At 45.3% G+C, this 24,798-nt stretch overlaps 1 protein-coding gene across 11 annotated transcripts in view; it reads right to left on the bottom strand.

Annotated features, from left to right (window-relative positions):
- The window catches only part of EIF2AK4 (eukaryotic translation initiation factor 2 alpha kinase 4), a 126,182-nt gene that overhangs the window by 14,008 nt on the left and 87,376 nt on the right, over positions 1 to 24,798 (bottom strand). For 10 of the 11 annotated variants that reach the window (XR_016218019.1, XM_002717985.6, XM_070053975.2 and 7 more), the window contains 11 exons: positions 24,217 to 24,292; positions 23,649 to 23,770; positions 22,634 to 22,683; positions 20,797 to 20,965; positions 19,652 to 19,768; positions 18,141 to 18,206; positions 15,355 to 15,525; positions 14,791 to 14,925; positions 3,055 to 3,162; positions 2,363 to 2,491; positions 674 to 760 (listed from right to left, as the gene is read on the bottom strand). Coding sequence is in view for 10 of the 11 variants with exons in the window: in XM_002717985.6 (XP_002718031.1) it covers positions 674 to 760; positions 2,363 to 2,491; positions 3,055 to 3,162; positions 14,791 to 14,925; positions 15,355 to 15,525; positions 18,141 to 18,206; positions 19,652 to 19,768; positions 20,797 to 20,965; positions 22,634 to 22,683; positions 23,649 to 23,770; positions 24,217 to 24,292 (1,230 nt within the window). In the remaining variant the exon portion in view is untranslated. Of the gene's footprint in view, positions 1 to 673; positions 761 to 2,362; positions 2,492 to 3,054; positions 3,163 to 13,084; positions 13,317 to 14,790; positions 14,926 to 15,354; positions 15,526 to 18,140; positions 18,207 to 19,651; positions 19,769 to 20,796; positions 20,966 to 22,633; positions 22,684 to 23,648; positions 23,771 to 24,216; positions 24,293 to 24,798 lie in introns of those variants that run through there. The other variant, XM_089310042.1, reaches the window with a different exon arrangement.

Below are 24,798 nucleotides of genomic sequence, written 5' to 3'. Positions count from 1 at the left end.
TAGAAAAAGAATTCTCAGAAAAACACAAATTACCCAGCCTTATACTATAAGAAAGAGGCAAATTGAACAGCTCCACATCTAGGCCCAGGTGGCTTTTCTGGTGAATTCTACCAAGTACATTAGGATAGAATTCTGATAGTAACGGTACACAAAATCTTACGGGAACAGAGGAGGAGGGGAGAGGACACTTCCATGTCATTGTAGGAGGCCGTTACCTAATACCAAAACCAGACAAAGGCTTAAAACCAAAACAGGGGGAAAGGTTGGAAAATACTGTTGATTATCTTTTTTCATAAAAATGAGAAGCAAGGTTATGAGTTAATAATGCAACCAGGTAAAACTTGTTAGGAAGTAGCCAGAGAATAGGCCAGCAGGTATCAGCCCTACCTGTTCCTCTTATTTTTTAAGATGGACAGAGAACAAAGCAGAAGTGCAGGAACAGCCGCAGCTGTTGTATGAGGTCTAAGGAAGGTGCTTAGGCTGAGTCTCTGCTTTATTTATACATGCTGCTATACATGCTGCTATACATGCTGTCCAGGAAGAAGTTTGCAACTGAAGGGATGCATGTCACCCGCCCCTGCCCCCCACACCGGGCCTGGCCTTGGGGCTGCAGGGAGCCCTACGGGGAAACCTGGCTGTTGGGCTGTGCGAACCGTCCCGTCGTCATGGTTACCTTGACGTGGCTGCCTTCTTTATCCGAGACAAGGGCCACACAGGTGATTTCATGATGTCTGCAGTACTCCTGTAATTCCTCCTGGGACTGAAACAAATGAACGGTGTGTGAGATGGACACAGGCACCTGGAGCAAGCGTCAGGTAGCTGTGGAGAATGGAGATCCTGGTTGTAATGGTGTTTTTAATGTGAATTACTGGATATGCTGACTTCACGGGATGTGACTATTAAACTAGAAGAGCACTGAGTTCCAAGGAGAAGCAAGACCTCTTCTACTTTCCCTCTGTTTCTGGTTGTCCTAAGGGACCAAGAAAAAGCAGTCGGGACCCCAGGAAGAGGTGCTCAAAAACTTCTAGTCTCAACGAAGTTGCCAACAATTACACAATGTATGTGCACACATGCATGAGCACGCACACACACACACGCACACACACACATACACACACACACACAGGGAAGAAGCATCTGAGGAAAGCAAAGGAACAGTGGACGGTGAGCAGCAGGAGAAGCACGCAGCAGACAAGTACAGAGAAGCCTGCGGGGCCACCCCGACAGTGACAGTGACGGCGAAAGCGGCCCTGCAGCCCTGCAAGGCAGGGCACCTCTCCCTCGGGTGAGGCCAGGGACCAGCAGAATCCCTGCTCTGTTAAATGACTCCAGGCAGACGCTCAGCGTTTCTGACGCAGAGTTTGATGTCGTACACACATGACGGACAGCAGCAGCTACAGAAGCCCCTTGGCAGGCGATGTGCGCAGAGCAGGAAGGAGGGCGGTGACGGCCTGCATGAGGAGCGGAGTCTGAGGATACAAAGTCCCCCCCCCACAAGACACAGGGCATCTTGGGAAGCGCGGCAGGCTGGATGATGGCCCAGCAGACGGCCGTGTCTTGGTCCCAGGATGATCTGCTGGGGCCCAGGGTCACCACAGGCAGCTGTCAGAGGCTGCCGGGCAGACCAGTCAGAGCAAGAGAGATCGAGGATAGCACAGGCCAGAGAGAGAGGAGTTGCTTCCCTGCTGGGTGTGCAGCCGCAGCAGGGGCTGTGAGGCAAGGACTGTGGAGGCCTCAGGAGCTGGACAAGGCGAGGAAGCAGCTTCTCTGGAGCGTCCAGCAGGAGCGTGCCGTGCTGACACTGAGATTCTAACCCAGTGACACTGCCTCGGTACACCCGACTTCCAGAGACGTCCGATAACAGAGTCGGCCCTTTACCCCTGTGAGTTCCGTATCCACGGGTTCAACTACCCGTGGTTTGAAGATGCAGTTGGGCCCACGAGGGCTGTGTACTGAAGTGCGTGTACTGTGAGTGTACACACTCTTTCAGGGTAACATGTACTCAAGTAGCATCTACACCTACTAGGTGTTGTAAGTAATCTAGAGATGATTTCAACTGCACAGGAGGAAGTGGAGGGGATGTAGAAAATTGCCATTTTCTAAAAGGAACTTGAGCATCCATGGATTCTGGTATGTGTGGGGGTCCCGGAACCAATCCCTCACAGAAACTAAGGGTCAACTTTTTGTGTTGTTTTAAGCAACTAAGTGTGTGGCAATTTGTTATGGCAGCACTCAGAAATGGATACAGGAAGGGACTACAACCACAGAGACAGAGTGTGACAGAAGGCAGAGGAGTACGGGAGGATTTCTCAGGGAAGTCACGACCATCCGCACTTCACTCACGGCGTTTTTATCCCATTACCTGTGACCAGTCGTACATGATTTCTGCTGTGATTCCTGCTGTCCAGAGTTTCTGAGTTAGGTGGATGGCCCTGGACATGGACATCTGGCCAACACTGACAACCAGGAGGTCACAAGAGCTTACGGTAGCCTGGGTCGGAAACAGAGAGACTGCACTGAGAGGAGGGAGTTAGTGGATGTGGCTGTGGGACCAGCAGGGCAGACAGGTGTTCTGCAGAAGGCTTTGCTCCAAAATGACATTGTGAAAAAAATAACACAGTCAAAAAACTTGGTCTTTTAATACGGAAAATAGTCCTACTTCTCTGAGCTATTGGAAAGATATTCTTTTCCGCTGGAAAAACCAATCATGCCTGAGACACCAGGGAAAAAGAACCATTTCCGGCTTTGTGGAGCACAGTATGATTTCTGAACAAGGAGCTTTGGTAAGAGTCTGAACCACTAGGACGTCTCCCATGCACGCAGTACGCTATGGATGACGACAGGGAGGTGGGAGAAGGTGGCCTGGGCAAGGTTGCCTGGCCAGACTGCCGGGGTAAGGACGGCAATGCAAGTCTGGGGCTTATCGACCACGTGAAAGATCATTTCCCAGCCCCCGAGTCTGGGCTGCTGCTTCTGGGGCTCCGTGGGAATGGCTACAGAAGACAAGCAGCCCTCGCGAAATGGAATCTGCCTCAAAGCACAGCTGCAACTTACAGGCTCCTCCATGTTGAGGACAGCAGTGGATATCTTGTCAATAGCTATGCTGGCCCCGATGGCAGTGGGCACTGGCCCCAGAGCTTGTGGTCCTCTAAACTGGGGGATCTGTGGAGAGACAAACAGTTCTGGTTATGAAATAGATAGGGAACTATGATAATAGGAGATGCAGAGTATCAGAGGAAACACATGGCAAGGGGTGACAAGGCACCCCTCCCACCCTGGGGGGTCTCAGTGGAAGCAGAGTGAAGAACCTGCATCTTCACCCCGACCCGACAGCAGCAAGGTGGCACCCCGTGCCCACACCTGCAGCCTGCAAAAACAGAAGTGAACACGACCATGCAAATGTCCAGGGTACAAATGAGAATTGTGCGGCTAAGAACCGACAAGATCTCAAAAGGAAACAAGAAAGAAAACCAAGAGACAGCACTCTGAGAGAATGATCTGACAAGGACCTTAAAGCAACAAGCACTGTCAGCAGGCTTGCGGTAAGTTAAAAAAATAGGAAGCCTTTGCAAGGAACCCAAAGATTGAAGTAAACACTCACTGGATGGGCTCAACAGCAGGATGCAGCTGACAGAGTGAAGAATTAGGGAAACTGAAGAAACAACAAGAGAAATGACCAACACAGAGAAAAGAGACTATGAAGCGAGATGGCTCAGAACCTCAGGGACATCACGAAAGATTTAACTTTTGCATCATGGGAGTGCAGAAGGAAAAGAAAAAGAGGGCGAGTGTGGAAAAAATATTCAAAGAAATAACACCTGAAAAATTCCCAAGACTGGCAAATGACATTAACCTACAGATTTAAGAAAGCAGCTGGGGCCAGCGCTGTGGTGTAGCAGGTAAAGCTGTTGCCTACAGTGCTGGCATCCCATATAGGTGCCAGTTCGAGACCTGGATGCTCCACTTCTGGTCCAGCTCTCTGCTATGGCCTGGGAAAGCAGTGGAAGATGGCCCACCTGTACCTGGGAGATCCAGAAGAAGCTCCTGGCTCCTGGCTTCGGATCAGCCCAGGTCTGGCCATTGCAGCCATTTGGGGAAATGAAGCAGTGTTGGAAGACCTCTCCCTCTCTCTCTCTCTGCCTCTGCCTCTGCCTCTCAAATAAATAATCTTAAAAAAAAAAAAAAAAAAAAAAAAAAAAAAAGAAGCTAAGCTAAGCAGGGCTGACATTGTGGCCTAGCAGGTTTAGTCTCCACCTAAGCAGCAGAAGATGGTCCAGGTGTTTGGGCCTGGGAGACCCAGAGGAAGCTCCGGGTTCCTGGCTTTGGCTTGGCCCAGCCCTGACCATTGTAGCAATTTGGGAAGTGAACCAGCGGATGGAGAATTTGTCTCTCTCTCTCCTCCTAACTCTGCCTTTCAAAGAAAAATTAAATCTTTAGAAACAACAACAACAACAACAACAAAAAAAAAAATAAAAAAGAAAAGAAAGAAAAAATAAAAGAAGGAAAGAAAAAAAAAAGCTAAGTAAACTTCACATAGGGTTTATCCAAAGAAATCCATGCCAAAATACATCATAATTTAATTTTTTAAAAGATTTATTTATTTGAAAGAGTTACACAGAGAGAGGAGAGGTAGAGAGAGAGGTCTTCCACCCAATGGTTCACTCCCAGATGGCCGCAACGGTTGGAGCTGTGCCGATCCAAAGCCAGGAGCTTCTTCCCGATCTCCCACGTGGGTACAGGGGCCCAAAGACTTGGGCCATCTTCTACTGCTTTCCCAGGCCACAGCAGAGAGCTGGACAGGAAGTGGAGCAGCCAGGTCTCAAACCGGTGCCCATATGGGATGCCAGTGCTTCAGGCCAGGGCGTTAACCCACTGTGCCACAGCACTGGCCCCCATAATTTAATTTCGAATGAAAAAAAAAACAAAGGAAAAAGTCTCAAAAGCATTAAGCAAGAAACACCTTTTCTTTTTTTAAATTTATTATTTATTTATTTATTTATTTAATTTTTTTTTTTTTTATCTTTTATTTAATGAATATAAATTTCCAAAGTACGACTCATGGGTTACAATGGCTTCCCCCCCCATACCGTCCCTCCCACCAACAACCCTCCCCTTTCCCACTCCCTCTCCCCTTCCATTCACATCAAGATTCATTTTCGATTATCTTAATATACAGAAGATCAGCTTAGTATACCTTAAGTAAGTATTTCAACAGTTTGCTCCCACACAGAAACATAAAGTGAAAAATAATAGATGATTTTTTTAAAATGATGATGAAATCAGATCAGACCTATTGTCATGTTTAATCCCAGTGAGAGTCAAGTTGGGAATTGAAAATTTCTTTCTTTTTTTTTTTTTTTTTTTTTTTTACAGAAGATCAGTTTAGTGTACATTAAGTAAAGATTTCAGTCGTTTGCACCCCCATAGAAACACAAAGTGAAATATACTGTTTGAGTACTCGTTATAGCATTAAGCCTCAGTGTACAGCACGTTAAGGACCGAGATCCTACATGAGGAGTAAGTGCACAGTGACTCCTGTTGTTGACTTTACCAATTGACACTCCTGTTTATGGCATCAGTAATCTCCCTATGCACCAGTTATGAGTTTCCAAGGCTATGGAAGCCCCTTGAGTTCTCCGACTCTTATCTTGTTTAGACACGGTCATAGTCAAAGTGGAGGTTCTCTCCTCCCTTCAGAGAAAGGCACCTCCCTCTTTGAAGACCTGTTCTTTCCACTGGGATCTCACTCACAGAGATCTTTTTGCCAGAGTGTCTTGGCTTTCCATGCCTGAAATACTCTCATGGGCTTTTCAGCCAGATCCGAGTGCCTTTAGGGCTGATTCTGAGGCCAGAGTGCTATTTAGGACATCCGCCATTCTATGAGTCTGCTGAGTATCTCACTTCCCATGTTGGATCACTCTCCCCTTTATTTATTCTATCGGTTGGTGTTAGCAGATACTAGACTTGTTTATGTGCTCCCTTTGACTCTTAGTCCTTTCATTATGATCAATTGTGAACTGAAATTGATCACTTGGAGTAGTGAGATGGCATTGGCACATGCCACCTTGATGGGATTGAATTGGAATCCCCTGGTATGTTTCCAACTCTACCAATTGGGGCAAGTCAGCCCGAGCATGTCCCAAATTATACATCTCTTCCCTCTCTTATTCCCACTCTTATGTTTAACAGGGATCACATTTCAGTTAATTTTCAACACTTAAGAATAACTGTGTGATAATTACAGAATTAAACCAGTCATATTAAGTAGAACAGACAAAAAAAAATACTATGAGGGATAATGTATTAAGTTGTCCATTAGCAGTCAGAGCTATGCTGATCAAGTCACCATTTCTCATAGTGTCCATTTCACTTCAGGAGGTTTCCTTTTTGGTGTTGAGTCAGTTGTCACCGATCAGGGAGAACATATGGTATTTGTCCCTTTGGGACTGGCTTACTTCACTCAGCATGATGTGTTCCAGATTCCTCCATTTTGTTGCAAATGACTGGATTTCGTTGTTTCTTACTGCGGTATAGTACTCTAAAGAATACATATCCCATAATTTCTTTATCCAGTCTACCGTTGATGGGCATTTAGGTTGGTTCCAGGTCTTGGCTATTGTGAATTGTGCTGCAATAAACATTAGGGTGCAGACCGCTTTTTTGTTTATCAATTTAAACTCCTTTGGGTAAATTCCAAGGAGTGGGATGGCTGGGTCGAATGGTAGGGTTATATTCAGGTTTCTGAGGAATCTCCAGACTGACTTCCATAGTGGCTTGACCAGTTTGCATTCCCACCAACAGTGGGTTAGTGTCCCTTTTTCCCCACATCCTCGCCAGCATCTGTTGTTGGTAGATTTCTGTATGTGAGCCATTCTAACCGGGGTGAGGTGAAACCTCATTGTGGTTTTGATTTGCATTTCCCTGATTGCTAGTGACCTTGAACATTTTTTCATGTGCCTGTTGGCCATTTGGATTTCCTCTTTTGAAAAATGTCTATTGAAGTCCTTGGCCCATCTCTTAAGTGGGTTGTTGGTTTTGTTTTTGTGGAGTTTCTTGATCTCTTTGTAGATTCTGGTTATTAACCCTTTATCTGTTGCATAGTTTGCAAATATTTTTTCCCATTCTGTCGGTTGTCTCTTCACTCTCCTGACTGTTTCTTTTGCAGTACAGAAACTTCTCAATTTGATGCAATCCCAATAGTTGATTTTGGCTTTGACTGTCTGTGCCTCCCGGGTCTTTTCCAGAAATTCTTTGCCTGTGCCAATATCTTGAAGGGTTTCTCCAATGTTCTCTAATAACTTAATGGTGTCAGGATGAAGATTTAGGTCTTTAATCCACGTTGAGTGGATTTTTGTGTAAGGTGTAAGGTAGGGGTCTTGCTTCATGCTTCTGCACGTGGAAATCCAGTTTTCCCAGCACCATTTATTGAATAGACTGTCCTTGCTCCAGGAATTAGTTTTAGATCCTTGATCAAATATAAGTTGGCTGTAGATGTTTGGGTTGATTTCTGGTGTTTCAATTCTGTTCCATTGGTCTATCCATCTGTTTCTGTACCAGTACCATGCTGTTTTGATTACAACTGCCCTGTAGTATGTCCTGAAGTCTGGTATTGTGATGCCTCCGGCTTTGTTTTTGTTGTACAAGATTGCTTTAGCTATTCGAGGTCTCTTGTGCCTCCATATGAATTTCAGCATCATTTTTTCTAGATCTGCGAAGAATGTCTTTGGTATCTTGATTGGGATTGCATTGAATCTATAAATTGCTTTTGGGAGAATGGACATTTTGATGATGTTGATTCTTCCAATCCATGAGCATGGAAGATTTTTCCATTTTTTGGTATCCTCTTCTATTTCTTTCTTTAAGGTTTTGTAATTTTCATCGTAGAGATCTTTAACGTCCTTGGTTAAGTTTATTCCAAGGTATTTGATTGTTTTTGTAGCTATTGTGAATGGGATTGACCTTAGCAGCTCTTTCTCAGTCATGGCATTGCTTGTGTATACAAAGGCTGTTGATTTTTGTGCATTGATTTTATATCCTGCCACTTTGCCAAACTCCTCTATGAGTTCCAATAGTCTCTTAGTAGAGTTCTTTGGATCCTCTAAGTACAGAATCATATCGTCTGCAAAGAGGGATAGTTTGACTTCTTCCTTCTTGATTTGTATTCCTTTGATTTCTTTTTCTTGTCTGATGGCTCTGGCTAAAACTTCCAGAACTATGTTAAATAGCAGTGGTGAGAGTGGGCATCCCTGCCTGGTGCCAGATTTCAGTGGAAATGCTTCCAACTTTTCCCCATTCAATAGGATGCTGGCTGTGGGTTTTTTATAAATTGCTTAGATTATATTGAGGAATGTTCCTTCTATACCCAATTTGCTTAGAGTTTTCATCATGAAAGGGTGTTGAATTTTATCAAATGCTTTCTCTGCATCAATTGAGATAATCATATGGTTTTTCTTCTGCAGTCTGTTAATGTGGTGAATCACATTGATTGATTTGCGAATGTTGAACCATCCCTGCATACCAGGGATGAATCCCACTTGGTCTGGGTGGATGATTTTCCTGATGTGTTGTTGTATTCTATTGGCCAGAATTTTATTGAGGAATTTTGCGTCTATGTTCATCAGGGATATTGGTCTGTAATTTTCTTTCAGTGCTGCATCTTTCTCTGGCTTAGGGATTAAGGTGATGCTGGCTTCATAGTAAGAATTTGGGAGGATTCCCTCTTTTTCGATTGTTCTGAATAGTTTGAGAAGAAATGGGATTAGTTCTTCTTTAAATGTCTGGTAGAATTCAGCGGTGAATCCATCTGGTCCTGGGCTTTTCTTTGTTGGGAGGGCCTTTATTACTGTTTCAATTTCTGTTTCAGTTATGGGTCTATTTAGGTTTTCGATGTCTTCATGGTTCAATTTAGGTAGGTTGCATGTGTCCAGGAATCTATCCATTTCTGATAGGTTTTCCTGTTTGCTGGCGTACAGGTCCTTGTAGTAATTTCTGATGATTCTTTTTATTTCTGTGGTGTCTGTTGTTACGTTTCCTTTTTCATCTCTGATTTTATTGATTTGGGTCTTTTCTCTTCTTTTTTTAGTTAGTTGGGCCAATGGGGTGTCAATTTTGTTTATTTTTTCAAAAAACCAGCTTCTCGCTTGGCTGATTTTTTGTAATGTTTTTTTGGATTCAATCCTATTAATTTCTTCTCTGGTTTTAATTATTTCTCTTCTCCTACTAGATTTGGGTTTGGTTTGCTGCAGTTTTTCTAGGTCCTTGAGGTGCGCTGAAAGCTCATTTATTTGGTACCTTTCCAATTTCTTGGTATAGGCACCTATTGCTATAAATTTGCCTCTCAATACTGCTTTTGCTGTATCCCATAAGTTTTGATATGTTGTGTTGTTGTCTTCATTTACTTCCAGAAAGTTTTTGATTTCTCTTTTGATTTCTTGAATGACCCAGTGTTCATTCAGGAGCATGTTGTTCAGTCTCCATGTGTTTGCATACTTTCTGGGGTTTCCTGAGTTGCTAATTTCCAGCTTCATCCCGCTGTGGTCTGAGAAGCTGCATGGTATGATTCTAATTCTTTTAAATTTGCTGAGACTTGCTTTATGGCCTAGTATGTGGTCAATCCTAGAGAAGGTTCCATGCGCTGCTGAGAAGAATGTGAAGTCTGTAGATGTAGGGTTGAAAGTTCTGTATATATCTGTTAGATCCATTTGGGCTATAGTGTCATTTAAATCTGCTGTTTCCTTGTTGATCTTCTGTCCGGATGATCTGTCTATTTCTGAGAGTGGAGTATTGAAGTCCCCCAGTACTATTGTATTGGAATCTAAATCTCCCTTTAAGTCCCTTAACATATCTTTTAAATAGACCGGTGCCCTGTAATTAGGTGCATATACATTTATAATAGTTACATCTTCCTGTTGAATTGAACCCTTAATCATTATATAGTGTCCCTCTTTGTCTCTCTTAACAGTTTTTGTATTAAAGTTTATTTTGTCTGATATTAATATGGCTACACCTGCTTTTTTTTGGTTTCTGTTGGCATGGAATATCTTTTTCCAACCTTTCACTTTCAGTCTGCATGCCTCTTTGTTAGAGAGATGTGTTTCTTGTAGGCAACAAATAGTTGGGTTGTGTTCTGTGAGCCAGTCAGCTAAACGGTGTCTTTTAACTGAAGAATTCAGACCATTAATGTTCAATGTGACTATTGATACGTAGTGACTTTGCCCTGCCATTTTCCCGGAAATATTTTCTAGTATATGCTTTGAGCTTCCCATGCTCTTTTACTGGTAGGTGTTCTTCCCTTCCCTTCTTTCATATTGATGGCCGTGTTTCTGTGTTTCTGAGTGTAGCACATCTTTAAGTATCTTTTGCAGGGCCGGACGAGTGGTCACAAAGTCTTTCAATTTCTGTTTGCTATGAAAGGTCTTTATTTCACCTTCATTCACAAATGAGAGCTTGGCAGGATATAATATTCTGGGCTGGCAATTTTTCTCTCTTAGCACCTGTGCTATGTCTCGCCATTCCCTCCTAGCTTGTAGGGTTTCTGATGAGAAGTCAGCTGTGAGTCTGATTGGAGATCCTCTGAGAGTAATCTGACGTTTCTCTCTTGCACATTTTAGGATCTTTTCTTTATGTTTCACTGTGGTAAGTTTAATTACCACGTGTCGTGGTGAGGATCTCTTTTGGTCATGTTTATTGGGGGTTCTATGAGCTTCCTGTACTAGGATATCTCTGTCCTTCTCCAAACCTGGAAAGTTCTCTGCTAGTATCTCACTAAAAAGGCCTTCCAATCCTTTCTCTCTCTCCATGCCTTCAGGAACTCCTAGAACTCGAATGTTGGTTTTTTTGATAGTATCCTGTAGATTCCCAACAATATTTTTTAGGTTTCTAATTTCCTCTTCTTTTCTTTGGTTTGACTGTATGTTTTCCTGTGCTCTATCTTCTAAGTCCGATATTCTCTCTTCTGCTTCACCCATTCTGTTTTTAAGGCTTTCTAATGTGTTTGTCATTTGATCTATTGAGCTCTTCATTTCATTTTGATTTCTCTTCACTATAACACTTTCCTGTTCTACTAGTTTCTGAGTTTCATTTTGACTCTTCCTTAAAATTTCGTTTTCACGAGAGAGATTTTCAATCTTGTCCATTAAGGATTTCTGTAGTTCAAGGATTTGCTTTTGAAAACTTCTAAATGTTCTTATCATAAATTTTTTGAAATCCGTATCTTGCATTTCTTCTATCTCATCATCTTCATACTCTTGGCTTGGGGTGTTTTGCTTATTTGGAGGCATCATAGTGTCATCGTTGATCTTGCTCCCTCTATTTCTGTGTTTGTTACTCGGCATAGTTAATTCTTCTTGCGTCACTGTGCGTTTTTTTTTTTTCTTTTCTTTTTTTTTTTTTTTATTTATACTGTGTCCGTGTTAAGTGGACTGCCTGCTGTTGGAGGAGCCTTGGAGGCTTGAGATGGGTGCGGCCTGAGAGCTCTGCCTGGTTCTTCCAGGTTAAGGGTGTGCAAAGGTGACACCCTCAGGTTATGCGTGGTAAATCTCTCTCTTTTTATTTATTTATTTATTTTATTTATTCAGGGGGTAAGTAACACCGCAGGGCACGGCTGTGCAGAATTGATGGTATTTAGCTTCCAGTCTTTGGCTCCTCTGGAATCCCACTGGGTTGCCTAGGCTACTGAATTGTAGTGACTCAGTTCCTTAGCTCTCCCCCATTGATATGTAAATCCAGAGCGCAGGCCTGCTCTTTGTCTCTTGGGAATTCTAGCCTTCCAGCCTTGTAACCTTTGCAAGGTTAGGGGGAAGAGAAACCCCGAAGCTTTTTTTTTTCCTTCTTTCCGGTAGTGAGTTTGCTGCACTTTCCGGCCCCCCTCTAGATTCTGACCCCCGTTTCCCCACCAATGTCTCGGGTTATTGAGCTCACCTCCCCTTCCAGCGCCGATGTGTGGAGCGTCCCAAGTCTCCCCGCTGTTGTCTGTGTGGCATGCACTCCCCTTGGAGCACTGGGGCTTCTGCGGCTCCGTCCCGCGACTTGGCTTCCGCGCGGTGGGCGACCTTGTTCTCCCAGTAGGTCCTCCGATTCACGATTCCCGTGCAATTTTTTCCTGGTTCTTTTTTCTGCGGCTACCGTAACTCCCCTTTTATTAAACTAAATTTTCCCGGACTATCGGTGCGCGCCCTCACTATTCCGCCATCTTGGCTCCGCCCCGTTAAAAAATCTTTTTCTATTTATTTAATTTTTTGACAGGCAGAGTAGACAGTGAAAGAGAGAGACAGAGAGAAAGGTCTTCCTTTGCCGTTGGTTCACCCTCCAATGGCCGCCACGGCCGGCGCGCTGCGGCGAAAGCATTGCGCTAATGCGAAGCCAGGAGCCAGGTGCTTCTCCTGGTCTCCCTTGCAGGTGCAGAGCCCAAGGACCTGGGCCATCCTCCACTGCACTCCCGGGCCATAGCAGAGAGCTGGCCTGGAAGAGGGGCAACCGGGGCAGAATCTGGTGCCCCGACCGGAACTAGAACCCGGTGTGCCGGCGCCGCAAGTCGGAGGATTAGCCTAGTGAGCCGCGGCACTGGCCAAGAAACACCTTTTCCATAGAACAGGATTTCAAATACAGTGTATTTCCCATAAGAAACAGAAATTTTGGGTAAGTACATTTACACTTCCTTCACCTTTTGACTTCTTTAAATTTTTTTGACACTCAAAGCAAAAAGTTGAACATTGTTTAGGGTGGAAATATTGATAATGAGTCTACTGTAAAGGGTCTGGGGTGAAAGGACCCAAAGGGAGGGGAGGGTTCCAAGCTTCATTTGAACTGATCAGCTGTTGATTCTGGCAGATCTTTGCAGAGGCAGAACAGCTCTGCTCCGGCTGTTGCGGCCATCTAGGGAGTGAACCAGCAGATGGAAGACCTCTCTCTCGCTCTCGCTCTCGCTCTCGCTCTGACTCTGCCTTTCAGTAACTCTGCCTTTCAAATAAATAAATCTTTTTTTTTTTTAATTTATTTATTTGAAAGGCAGAGTTACACAGAAAAAGAAGGAGAGGCGGAGAGAGAAAGGTCTTCCATCTGCTTGTTCATTCCCCAATTGGCTGCAATGGCTGGAGATGCGCTGATCTGAAGCCAGGAGCCAGGAGATTCTTCCAGGTCTCCCATGCAGGTACAGGGACCCAAGGATTTATGCCCTTTTCTACTGCCTTTCCAGGCCATAGCAGAGAGCTGGATCAGAAGTGGAGCAGCCAGGATTTGAACCGGTGACCATATCGTATGCTGGCATTGCAGGTGGCAGCTTTACCCACTAAGCCACAGTGCTGGCCCTCTAAATAAATCTAAAAATAAACAAAAAACAACAAAAAAAGCTCTGTAACAAACAAACAAAAATATAGCTCTGTACATATCCCGATTGTGTGGTGGTGGTTATGGAAGTCTACAGAAAATGACACAGAACTATGCATATATACTATACCGATATCACTTTGCTGGTTTTGGTATTTTTTTCCATTACAGGGTATAAACACTGGAAGAAACTGGTAAAGGATACATGAGACCTCTCTGTACTATCTTTGTCATTTCCTTTAAACCTATTGTAATTTTTTTCTCTCTTAAAAATATTTATTTACAGGCCAGTGCTGTGGTATAGTAGGTAAAGTCACTACCTATGATGCTGACGTCCCATATGGGCACTGGTTTGTGCTCTGGCTGCTCCACTTCCAATCCAGATCTAATGGATTGCTAATGCACCTGGGAAAAGCAGAAGAGGATGATCCAAGTGCTTGGGCTCCTGCCACCCATGTGGGAGACCTAGAAGAAGCTCCTGGCTCCTAGCTTCAGTCTGCCCAGTCCCAACTGTTGCAGCCACTTTGGGCGTGGACCAGTGGATGGGAGTTTACTTTCTCTGTTTCTTCCTCTCTCTCTCTGTAATTCTTTCAAATAAATAAATCTTTAAAAATAATTATTTGCTCACTTGAAAAGCAAAATTGTTTATTTGAAAGAGTTACATAGAAGCGGGTGGGGGGAGATTTCCCATCCAATGTTTCACTCCCCAAATGGTCTTAATAGGGCTGGGCTAGGCCAAAGCCAGCAGACAAGAATCCCATCCAGTCTCCTGCTTGGGTGGTAGGGATCCAAGTACTTAGCAATCATCTGCTGCCTTCCCAGGTGCATTATCAGGGAGCTGTATTGGAAGTAGATGAGTCAAGACTCAAACTGGCACTGCAATATGGGATGCAGGTATCCCAAGCGCAACAATACTTAACCCCTAATTACTAATTTTTTAAGTGTAAAAGCTTCCAAATAGGGGCCAGAGCTGTAATGTAGCTGGTAAAGCCACCGCCTACAGTGCCAGCATCTCATATGGACATCGGTTCAAGTCCTGGCTGCTCCACTTCTGATCTAGCTCTCTGCTATGGCCTGGGAAAGCAGTGGAAGATGGCCCAAGTCCTTGGGCCCCTGCATCCACGTGGAAGACCTGCAAGAAGCTCCAGGCTCCTGGTTTCAGATCAGCTCAGCTCTGGTTGTTGCAGCCCTTTGGGGAGTGAACCAGCGGATGGAAGACCTCTCTCTCTCTCCCTCTGCCTCTGCTTCTCTATAACTCTGCCTTTCAAATAAAATAAATAAATCTTAAAAAAAAAAACTTACAAATACAGTTCACATTGTATTTCTGTTCCTAGCTGAAAGATACAGAGGTATTCATTTCTACTACAGGTTCAATGTTTTTGTGTGTATAGGTTTGAAAAATTTCAACATAAGCTGAGGGAGAAATCAGGTTAAGCCAGAACCAAGGAAGGAAGGGTGAGCCCTCACCAGCAGGTCGTATCTGCCGCCAGCAGCAAGGATTTCGGGTACAGCCCTCTGTCTTCGTCTGATGAATGCCACAAATTGGAAGATGATCCCGTTGTGCTGCTGCACCTTGTAAACCAGGCCCAGGTTGATGAAGACCTGAGAAGTGAGATGCCACAGCACCGTGTAAGGGCTTGCGTGCAGCTCACGTGCGAAAACACTGTTCTCATCAACAGCACTGGAAGGGTTTATTTAGCATAAACAGAGTGGCACGCTCTGCACCAGGTCTGTTTAACTGTGTGTAGCCTGCCAGGAAAGCAAACTCTGCTGTCTTCTAGAATAGCCCCTTCTCTGAGACTAACCCCGTAAGAATTGCTGCACTCCAGGAATCGCCACGCTCCCAAAGAAATTATTTCAGTCCAAATTATTACCACAGCGTCAAATGTCTCGAAATGGAGAAAGTTACCTTTTTGTTTTTTTGAAAACAAAACACTTACTAGCATTAAGGAAACACAACCCATTTCCCTCTGGTGCCACTGTTAATGCCACAGATGTGCACTGCCAGTGCCAACCGCTTGCTTTGCAAACCTGTAACTTCACGCCAAGTTTCTTCAGCAGCCCGACGACCTCTTCCAGCTCTTTCAAGCCGTATTTCACCAACTGGGAGACACCTGTCTTCTGTTTTATTAATGAGTTGATTGTCGGCATTAGGTCTTGCAAGTCTCCCTTCTGCTCAATAAACTTGTAGAGTCGACACAGCTGGAAAACAAAGAGGCCCGGTTGGTGGCCACGCCCCCGCATGGAGGGAGGCTGCCTGGGCCTTGTGTTCTGTACATGCCGGGGACAGGGCTCAGTGTGTACCTTTCAGGGTGGGGACTGTGGGTCAAAGGGGATTTTAGGCTCTGCCGCATCTGAAGGATCAGCCTTTCCTCAGAGCGCTAATGCACCTTTCAGGAGTGCCCTTTATTCACGCGCTGACCCCAGCGAAGCAGGCACCACAACAGCCTCAGGGACGTGTTCTCGGGCCAGTGGTGGTCCTCTTTATCGTTCTCAGCATCATGAATTCCCAGTACTACAGACACACAAGCAGGGGGCGGCGGGGCGAAGTCTGACTTGATCTAATACTCATGAGTTAGCCAGGCGTTCTTTCTCCTCTCTTTGCTTGAATAATTCCTATCAGCCTTGGGATGCTGTCTCCTGCCCCCTGGTCAGACCTGGAGCCCAGGTCCTGGCTCTCCCCCACTGCGCTCATATCTGCATGGAGAGGGCAGTGGCCTGAGGTGCTCCACTGTGGTCAGGTGGTCCCTGGCACACAGCAGGAGTGAGAGCAGAGGACTGGGATCACACAGCCAGGAAGAAAACGCACAGGAGCTAAGGTGAAAATTATTAAGCCAAATAATAACTATTTTAAGATGGTATGCAAGCACTGTAAATTGTCACAAAAATTGTAAATTTTGAACAATTTATTTTTATTTGAAAGGTAGAGTTGCAGAGAGAGAGAGGGAGAGACACAGAGAGGTCTTCCATCGGCTGGTTCACTTCACAAATGGCCACAATGGTCAGGGCTTGGGCAGGCCGAAGCCAGGAGCCAAGAGCTTCATCTGGGTCTCCCACATGGGTGCAGGGGCCCAAGTATTTGATCCATCCTCTGCTGCTTTTCCAGGTGCATTAGCTGGGAGCTGGATTGGAAGTGGAGCAGCTGGCCATTTGGAGAGTGAATCAGTGGATGGAAGACCTTTCTGTCTCCTCCTCTCTGTAACTCTACCTTTCAAATAAATAAATAAATCTTTAAAAAAGGAAAAAGATTTATCCTGGTTCTGTGGGGAGCAACCCGGACTAGACTGAGTTACTGGAATTAAGACTTATTCTATGCATCTGCTCTCCCACAATATGGCGCTGGGAGAGAAGTAAACAGCTTCTGCACAGCTGCCTCCAGTTCAGCTAATAAACTGTAGGACTTGCTCCTGATTGGAGGAGAGCAGCGTACTCGGCGTGTGGGCAGCCGAGTTAGGATTGGCGGAGGAGGACTATAAAGGAGGAGAGAGACGGCATGCACCGGGAACATCTAAGGGGAACATCTAGCTGAAGGAACACCTGTGCAGCCCCCGAGAAAGCCGGCCGGCGGTGTGCCGCTCCCCTGCGGAAGTGGGGAAAGTGGCCAGGGGGAACCGCCCTTCCACGGAGGTGGAAGGGATAGTAGCCAACCCGGGAAGAACCAGCAGCAAACCCGGGGAGGGCCAAGCAGACGAAAGAACAGCGCAGGGTTCAGTGTCGTTCCTCCACGAAGAGGGGGAGCGACATAATGGTGCCGTGACTCGGATATGAAGCCTAGGCAGGGCTTAGTGTCGTTCCTCCATGAAGAGGGGGAGCGACAGGTTCAATTTTGGGAAATCCTGTGGCTGTATATCTGGCTTTCTTTCTCTTTTTTTCTCTGCAGGCTGGCTGATTTTTTTTAAACTGTGGTGGGTGCGTACCCTGTGAAAGTTGTTTTAATGAGCTGAGGGCAGAGAGATGCTGTGCATAGCCACTTGTGGTTTTTTAAGGCCAATAAAGAATTAAGAAGCTGATGCCACCTGTGAACTCCCCAGCTTCTTTTTATATCCCTGGCACTATATTGTGGGCATCCAAAAGACTGAGAGAGCCTGCCAGGCCTGTGTGTGGCCATATTTTTGTCTATCACATGTGGGAATTTTGTTGATCACCATAGCATAGGGTCATGCAACTGAGTGTCAGGCCGACTGGGACTGGAAGGAATCTGGGAAATCAGAAATGTCTCTTCCTATATTAAGATTTAAGAAAATGTAAGCAATTCCCTCTATCCTCTGCTGTTCGGCTACTCCGTTAGGTGTGGGTTACTCTTGGGACAGAGCTGATGCCCGAGGAGGGGATACGACCCACCTATTTACCTGGTGAGAGTTTCTCATTGCTGATGGGATCAACAGAAGACTTAGGGGTAGGAAATGTCCCAGAAAAGTGAGAGCCATGATGCAACTGTGAGGAGCTGGGAGACCCAGGGGTGAGGGTGGGGGTCGCCCAGGGCTTGGGGCCCCCTGTCCCGTGCAATCCCTTTTCAGAAGGGGACAACGAGCACTGGATCGGCTCTGCGGGAGCCTCTGCCAAGCACGGGCTTGACAAGGGTGTGAGAGACAAGTGTCTGGTGGCCAGGAAAGAGCAGTGAGGACAGTGCATCCAGAAGCATGGAGAGACTCTTCTCTTCTGCGCCCAGAGGTTGCCATGGTACCCAGCACTCAGGGGGAAAACTGCCTGCGGGCGGCGGGGCTGCTACCACTTTCCTGTGGCAAGAATTCGGTGACATTTCCTGGTGTCACAGAATTACAGAGCTGGCTGTGATAACACCATCAGGAGGTACTTACACTGTTAGAAGACAAAGACAGATTACAAAATTTAGCTTCCACTTCTCTCCTCGTCAGCTTCTCTGTCTAAGGCAGAAGGAAAAGGCAGCGATGAGCGTCAGCACATTTGGCCCTGAATGAGGTACAACTTAGGGGCTAATTCTCACAACTGCATCCTTCAGTTTAGACCTGCTCCTAATTGGAAAGCAGAGATTTAATTCAGTGATTTAAAAATCCTCTCCCTCTGGATTCACATAAAATCATAATTAACATTATTTTAATTTTAGAAAAACTCTGACATCAGAGAATTACAAGGAAGAATGTCAACCTCGCTAAATGGTGGGGAGATCCACGCACCCCGGGCATTTCTGTTGCACAGGCAGGGAGTCATTCTGACCTGTGTCTCCCTGGTAAAAGCTAGCCTCTCAGCAGTTCTTCCCACGCTGGCAGACGGGCTGTGGCCATGGGGTATGAACAAAAAAGAGCCCCTGCACCATCCCTGCCAGTGGCTGGCTGGCCTGATACTGGATCTGTCACTGCCAACAGCAGCAGCTCTTTAGGGGAGGAGAGAACCACTAGGAAACAAACGGTAAAGTCTGGGCCCTTGATGTCCAGCTGCTGGATGGAAGAAACACTTGGGAAGCCTTTTGGTGTATAAAGAACAACAAGCCATTATGGACTTCCACTGTTTACTCGGCCTCAACATAGACCGTCTGGCACTGGTGGTTACTGAATCCAGCAGATGCCTCTTAGTTATTATGAAAATAAAACTTAACACGAAAAGAAATTAGAAAAGATAAGCATTCATCTCCACCCAGCACCGTAACATAAACTAATTTATTTCCCCAGTGTTTCCCCATCAGGCTTTGTGTCTGCACACACTTATAAAGCAGTAGTCATATCACAGCATGGCTAAATTAGAGAAGAGTAACTGGAGATGTCCCACAGAAAGGAGGTGGTGAATGAGGCCCCCGATTCAATTAGTGCAACCTTATCAATGACTTCACTGATAAGCATAGGCAGGTTGTAAGAATTAAGTGCAGTCAGCATTGACCTTCTCTTGTCGAACTCTGTAAAGGAGGGCCACTGTTGTGAGGAGCAAGTGAGTCAACCACAGAAAGAACTTAAAACAAGGCACGGCACCTGACAAGTGCTCGATGGGCAACCATCAGGACCATTCACTTCATGACTTCTTGCTTAAGAAGTATATAAATAAATATTTACAAAAATAAAAAACTTTACTATCTCACAAATTAAATAAGATAATTTGATAATTTGATTTATAAAGTTAGAAATTATCTTTTAAAAAAAACGCACGCTGGAGGTGACCAGTAGTATGGGGGTTAGTGCAGAAGGAAACCTCAACCAAAACTCCTTAATTGTTTATACAGTTACAGCCAAGGGTTCTTTTGCCTTAGAGCAAGGAAGGAGATAAATTTCCCAGTTCAATTTTATGGTTGCAACAGTGAGGAAATAATCATGAACTCTCATTATTCATCATCAACATCAAGTCAAAGTTATTAAGTGCTTACCACGGCATCACACAGAATAACATAGACTTGACTGAGTTTATCTTCTGGGATCCCACAGTGTAATAGTATTGCTTTCAATAACATGGTATGATTCAAATAAATACTGTAGTTTCTTTCCTGGGGTACAGAGAAAAATGTTATTGTTTTCATTAAAAAAGCAATATACGTACATGACCAAACCTGGACTCTTGACAACAATTTGCCATCCTAGCACAGTGGGAGGACTGAATTTTAGCATACTGCTGATTTATTTTTTCATATGCATTCCTTATACATGGTTGCAGTTGGAGAATGTAATATAATTTAATGCTTGATTATATGCATCAAAAGTCCTCTGGCTAATTTCAGCTATGTGAAGGAGCAGAGTATGCACAGAGATTTCAAGTTGGGGAGGATCTGGTTCAATGGTAACCAACTTACAGGCACAGGCTGGTGGGACACTTATCATGACCTTTGTGCACAAGAGGCAGCAAATGAGCACTAGCAGGGCGGCGAGCTGGGGGCTGAGCTGGGCATCGTATGGGCTATGGACAAGCGGGCCTGTGTGCTCTGCCCGAAGAGGCACACCATGTGCTTGGAGAAAGCTGCTGGCACAACTTAAGGTGCTGTGTGGCTATGTCAGATCAAGAGCTGAGAGCCAGGGAGAAAAGGCAGCCAGCTAATCAGTGGGGAAGCAGTCAGGCTTCGGGGGTTGGGGTGGGGAACAGTGAAGACAAGACTTTGTAGATGAGGGAACACCATGACCAACAGTGGCAGGAAGACCAGGAAGGTGAGGCTGAGGCCTGGGGAGTGAGTGAATATGGTACACAGGAAAGGTGGGGGTTCCAGAGACTGTGTCAGAGACAGTGAGCCACTGATGGACGGTGTGTGAACGTGCTAAAGCATCCTAGGAATCTGAGCATGATTCCCTGCATTTGGGAAAGATGGACAGAGAAAACAGCACTCATCCTCCAAAACCAAGTCTTTTCCTGCAGGAAGGTAAGAGCCCAAGATGAACCTCCAAAGCAACAGCATCCAACATGCCCCAGGTGCGGGAATGAAGACCTCACTCACTGCCAGTGCACCTGTAGGTGCGGCCCTACCCGCCCACCTGGAGAAGCACTCCCGCAGCAGCTACCGTGGAATGTGAAAATAAGGAAAGGAACCTGAAGGGCCGGGAACTCCTGGATGATTTCATAGATGGTGTAGATGATTTCAGCAGTGGGCAGGGAGCTGTTGGTGGTAGAAGTGACGATGTCAAATGCACATTCCAGAAGTTCTTTGGGATGAAATCGATCTAACTTGCGAGGTCTGAATACGCGTTCTATGCAGTATCTGGGACAGAGAAATCCAGGTTTCTAGGTTAACAGAAATCAATTTGTATGAGGAACTGCTGAACAAGATAACAGAAATAAATATGAAAAAAGCTGTTAATCCATGATATGATCAAGAGGGCTTAAAGACAGATATGTTCCACTTGGGTCTTGCCTTTGATCCAGGTTCCAACTCTCAGGCTTGCCACTATGTAAACTATGGGACATAGGTTTTTGTTTGTTTCTTTTTTTATGTCTAAAATATGAGTAGAGGGTCCAGCACTGTGGTGTAGTGGGTAAAGCCGCCGCCTGCAGTGCCAGAATTCCACATGGGCACTGGTTCAAGTCCTGGCTGCTCCACTTCCGATCCAGCTCTCTGCTATTGCCTGGGAAAGCAGTAGAAGATGGCCCAATCACTTGGGCCCCTGCACCTGCATGGGAGACCTGGAAGAATCTCCTAGCTCCTGGATCCGGATCTGCCTAGTTCTGGCTATTGCAGCCATTTGGGGTGTGAACCAGTGGATGGAAGACCTTTCTCTCTGTCTCTCCCTCTCACTGTCTGTAACTTTACTTCTTAAATAAATAACTAAAATCTTTAAAATAAAATATGAGTAGAGGTGAAATTACACTCAGAAAATAATTTTACCTTAAGTGATGGCTTTGTACCCAGGGATACCCACACCTTAGGTTGATGACTTTAATGGTTCACTTAGAGCTAGAACAAAGACATGTAAAGGCCGGCGCCGCGGCTCACTAGGCTAATCCTCCGCCTAGTGGCGCCGGCACACCGGGTTCTAGTCCCGGTCGGGGCGCCGGATTCTGTCCCGGTTGCCCCTCTTCCAGGCCAGCCCTCTGCTGTGGCCCGGGAGTGCAGTGGAGGATGGCCCAGGTGCTTGGGCCCTGCACCCCATGGGAGACCAGGAAAAGCACCTGGCTCCTGGCTCCTGCCATCGGATCAGCGCGGTGCGCCGGCCGCAGCGCGCCGGCCGCGGCGGCCATTGGAGGGTGAACCAACGGCAAAAGGAAGACCTTTCTCTCTGTCTCTCTCTCTCACTGTCCACTCTGCCTGTCAAAAAAAAAAAAAAAAAAAAAAAAAAAAAAAAAAAAAAAGACATGTAAAGAGCTCTGCTCGTTTGAAAGCAGTGGGGGCCTCACTGACAGCAGTACTGCACCAGTTTATGAAGATCTCAGTGTCTGAGCCCTGTGGCATCTGAATGTACGGAAATTCCTTCCCAGTGCTGAGTGCCTGGAGCTCCTCTGTGGGCAGCAGGCCTGCTGGGTTCACTCCCTTTCTCTTCAAGCAGCTTTTGTTCTGTTACCTGTGCAGGCAGTTTTCACACAGAGAACACAGGCTGTTTGTCTCTCCCATTAAATTTTAAAGGAAGCCATCTGTGACCAATAAAGGCTAGATTTTTTCTTCAAATAACTGTCTGTGACAATAATTAGTGACACTGCCTGGGGGCAGCACAGGAGAGACTGCAGGAATGTCACAGCCATCTCCTGGCTGAGGAAGCCTGTAGACCTGGTCCCCTTACAGAGAGGGGTACCGTGGTGTGGCTTTTGGAGCATATTCCAAGCTCAGTATCTTGAACACAGAATTCTTCACCGTATAAGGATCACAGAAGACAAACACCCTTCCTCCGTTCCTTCCCATCATCTACCACCAAATGGGGTCCTGGTTGGTTCTTACCGTTTCAAATTCAGTATGTTATTTCTTGCCACATATCTTGCAAAAGGGACCTGAAAAATAAGGTTTTAAAGGTAAATGTCAAGATGCGCCAAGTACCACACTTTTTTAAAAATAAATAATAGCTTTACTGAGATATATGTTATACCAAAATGGTGGTCCTGTTAAAGCAGACAGTCTGGTGGTTTTCAGGAGTCACTCACCGCTCACACGCCTGGACGTGTTCAAGTGCTTCACGTCAGCAGTGGACTTCAATGCTATATGTACCGTCAACCTTACTCACTGGGGCCTTTCTTAGGCTTTTAAGTTTGAGAACAATTAAACTTTAGTTAAATATGCTCTGCTTAATTAAAATTGGTATTAGTCAATTGGTGTCTTTTTTTTTTTCACGAAAAAGGGTCATTTGTGATAATTCGATCAAAATGGATATTGCTTTTCTTTTTTTTTTTTTTTTTAAAGAAAGATTTATTTATTTATTTGAGAAGCAGAGTTACAGCCAGAGGGAGAGACAGAGAGAGACATCTTCCATCTGCTGGTTCACTCCACAAATGGCTGCAATGGCCAGAGCTGAGTCAACCTGAACCCAGGAGCCAGGAGCTTCCTCTGGGTCTCCCATAAGGGTGCAGGGACCCAAGCACTTGGGCCATCTTCCACTGCTTTCCAAGGATATCAGCAGGGAGCTGGATTGGAAGAGGAGCAGCCAGGACTTGAACCAGCGCCCATATGTGATGCCAGCACATCAAGCAGAGGCTTAACTCACTAAGCCACAGAAGCCAACACAAGGTGCAAACATGGTACCTGCAATGCAGGGTTCTGGTTCTTTGAGCCAAAAACACTTGTGCTATTATTAAGGTGGATGGATATGCTTACTAAACTCCAATAATGCTTTTACCCTGGTAACTCCTTAATACATTTCCAGAAGGTGACAGAACAGAAGCCTAGGGGAAGACAAGGGTGGGTAGGGGCCATCCTGTAACACAGACACCCTTAGACTGTCAGCAGAGTGTCCCCAGCTCACCCGTAGGTCGAAGGGCAGCATCACCAGCATCCCGCTGTGGTCCATGAATAAGGCAGCTTCATTGTGCTCATATATTTGCCTGTTTCGGGGAAGCAGCAGTGGGGTACACAACTGGACAGCTCCTATACCAAGCCACACACAAAAAAAAAAATTCAGTGAGTTCACATTCTTCTTACGAGGCAACCTAAAATGAACACAATCTGACAGTTAAGCAATCTGCTATGAGGAAAGTTGAAATCATTAGCAGTTTTGTTTCAAGTCTCTAAACTTACAAGTGGAGAGCTCACCTAGGGCTAAGTATATATATAGTCAAATCTCTGACTCCACAAACCAACTATATTTTAGTAGCAAAGTTGTAATATTCAAATCAGTTTCTTCTCAACAAGGTAAGCTATCAAAATAAGTTGAAACTTTACATGATGTCAACTGCTTGGAACTGAATTTTAAAGTCAGATTTGGTTATACCCAAATCCACTAATGGTGCTTTCTATTGCTGAAAAGAAAACATCTTAACAGAAAGGAACATGATTTTAAACATGATTTAAACATGATTTTAAAAAGGATGTACCGTGTCGTTTAAAGATGCGGATGATGGTTTCACACACATGTTGCTGGATCTTGGCCGCACGGATTGAGAAGTTGCCCTAAAACAGGACCAGTCAAGATGTCACCCTCAAGGGCTCATCAGAGAGAGTCCCTAAAACATTAATCTGTGGCTCAAAGTTGATGCTGTTCAGCTTATCCTCAGGCTCACAGAAGCAACGGGGGAAGGCCACACGCGCTGTGGTATGCCCTTCTGCAGGATGCAAGGGCTAACTGCCAGCAAAGGGAAGTGGCTGGCTTCAAAGTCCCAGCTCTGAACCATTAACAAGCCTTTTCAAGAGCGAATTGAGGCTATGCTCCCCACACCCACCCCGCCCCAGGAGTCGCAGGGCACCTCCCACATCTTCAGATGAGCCAGTGAGAGCTGTTGAAAGCCAGGTGGCATTTATATCTTTTGTCAAAGGCTTTCTTTTTCAATTGTTTTATTATAAAAGTAGTACCAGTTTAACAGAGAAAATTTAAAAACAATAGATAAGTGTAAGGACAAAAATAAAAGGTACCCATAATATTGTAATTATCTTTCTAATTTTGCCAGCCAGCAATGTAT

The sequence above is a fragment of the Oryctolagus cuniculus genome, chromosome 12, assembly GCF_051225735.1.
Source record: "Oryctolagus cuniculus isolate XC-2025 breed Fujian yellow rabbit chromosome 12, ASM5122573v1, whole genome shotgun sequence".
In the NCBI taxonomy this organism is placed as follows: Eukaryota; Metazoa; Chordata; class Mammalia; order Lagomorpha; family Leporidae; genus Oryctolagus; species Oryctolagus cuniculus.
This window is presented reverse-complemented; position numbering and strand designations above follow the sequence as displayed.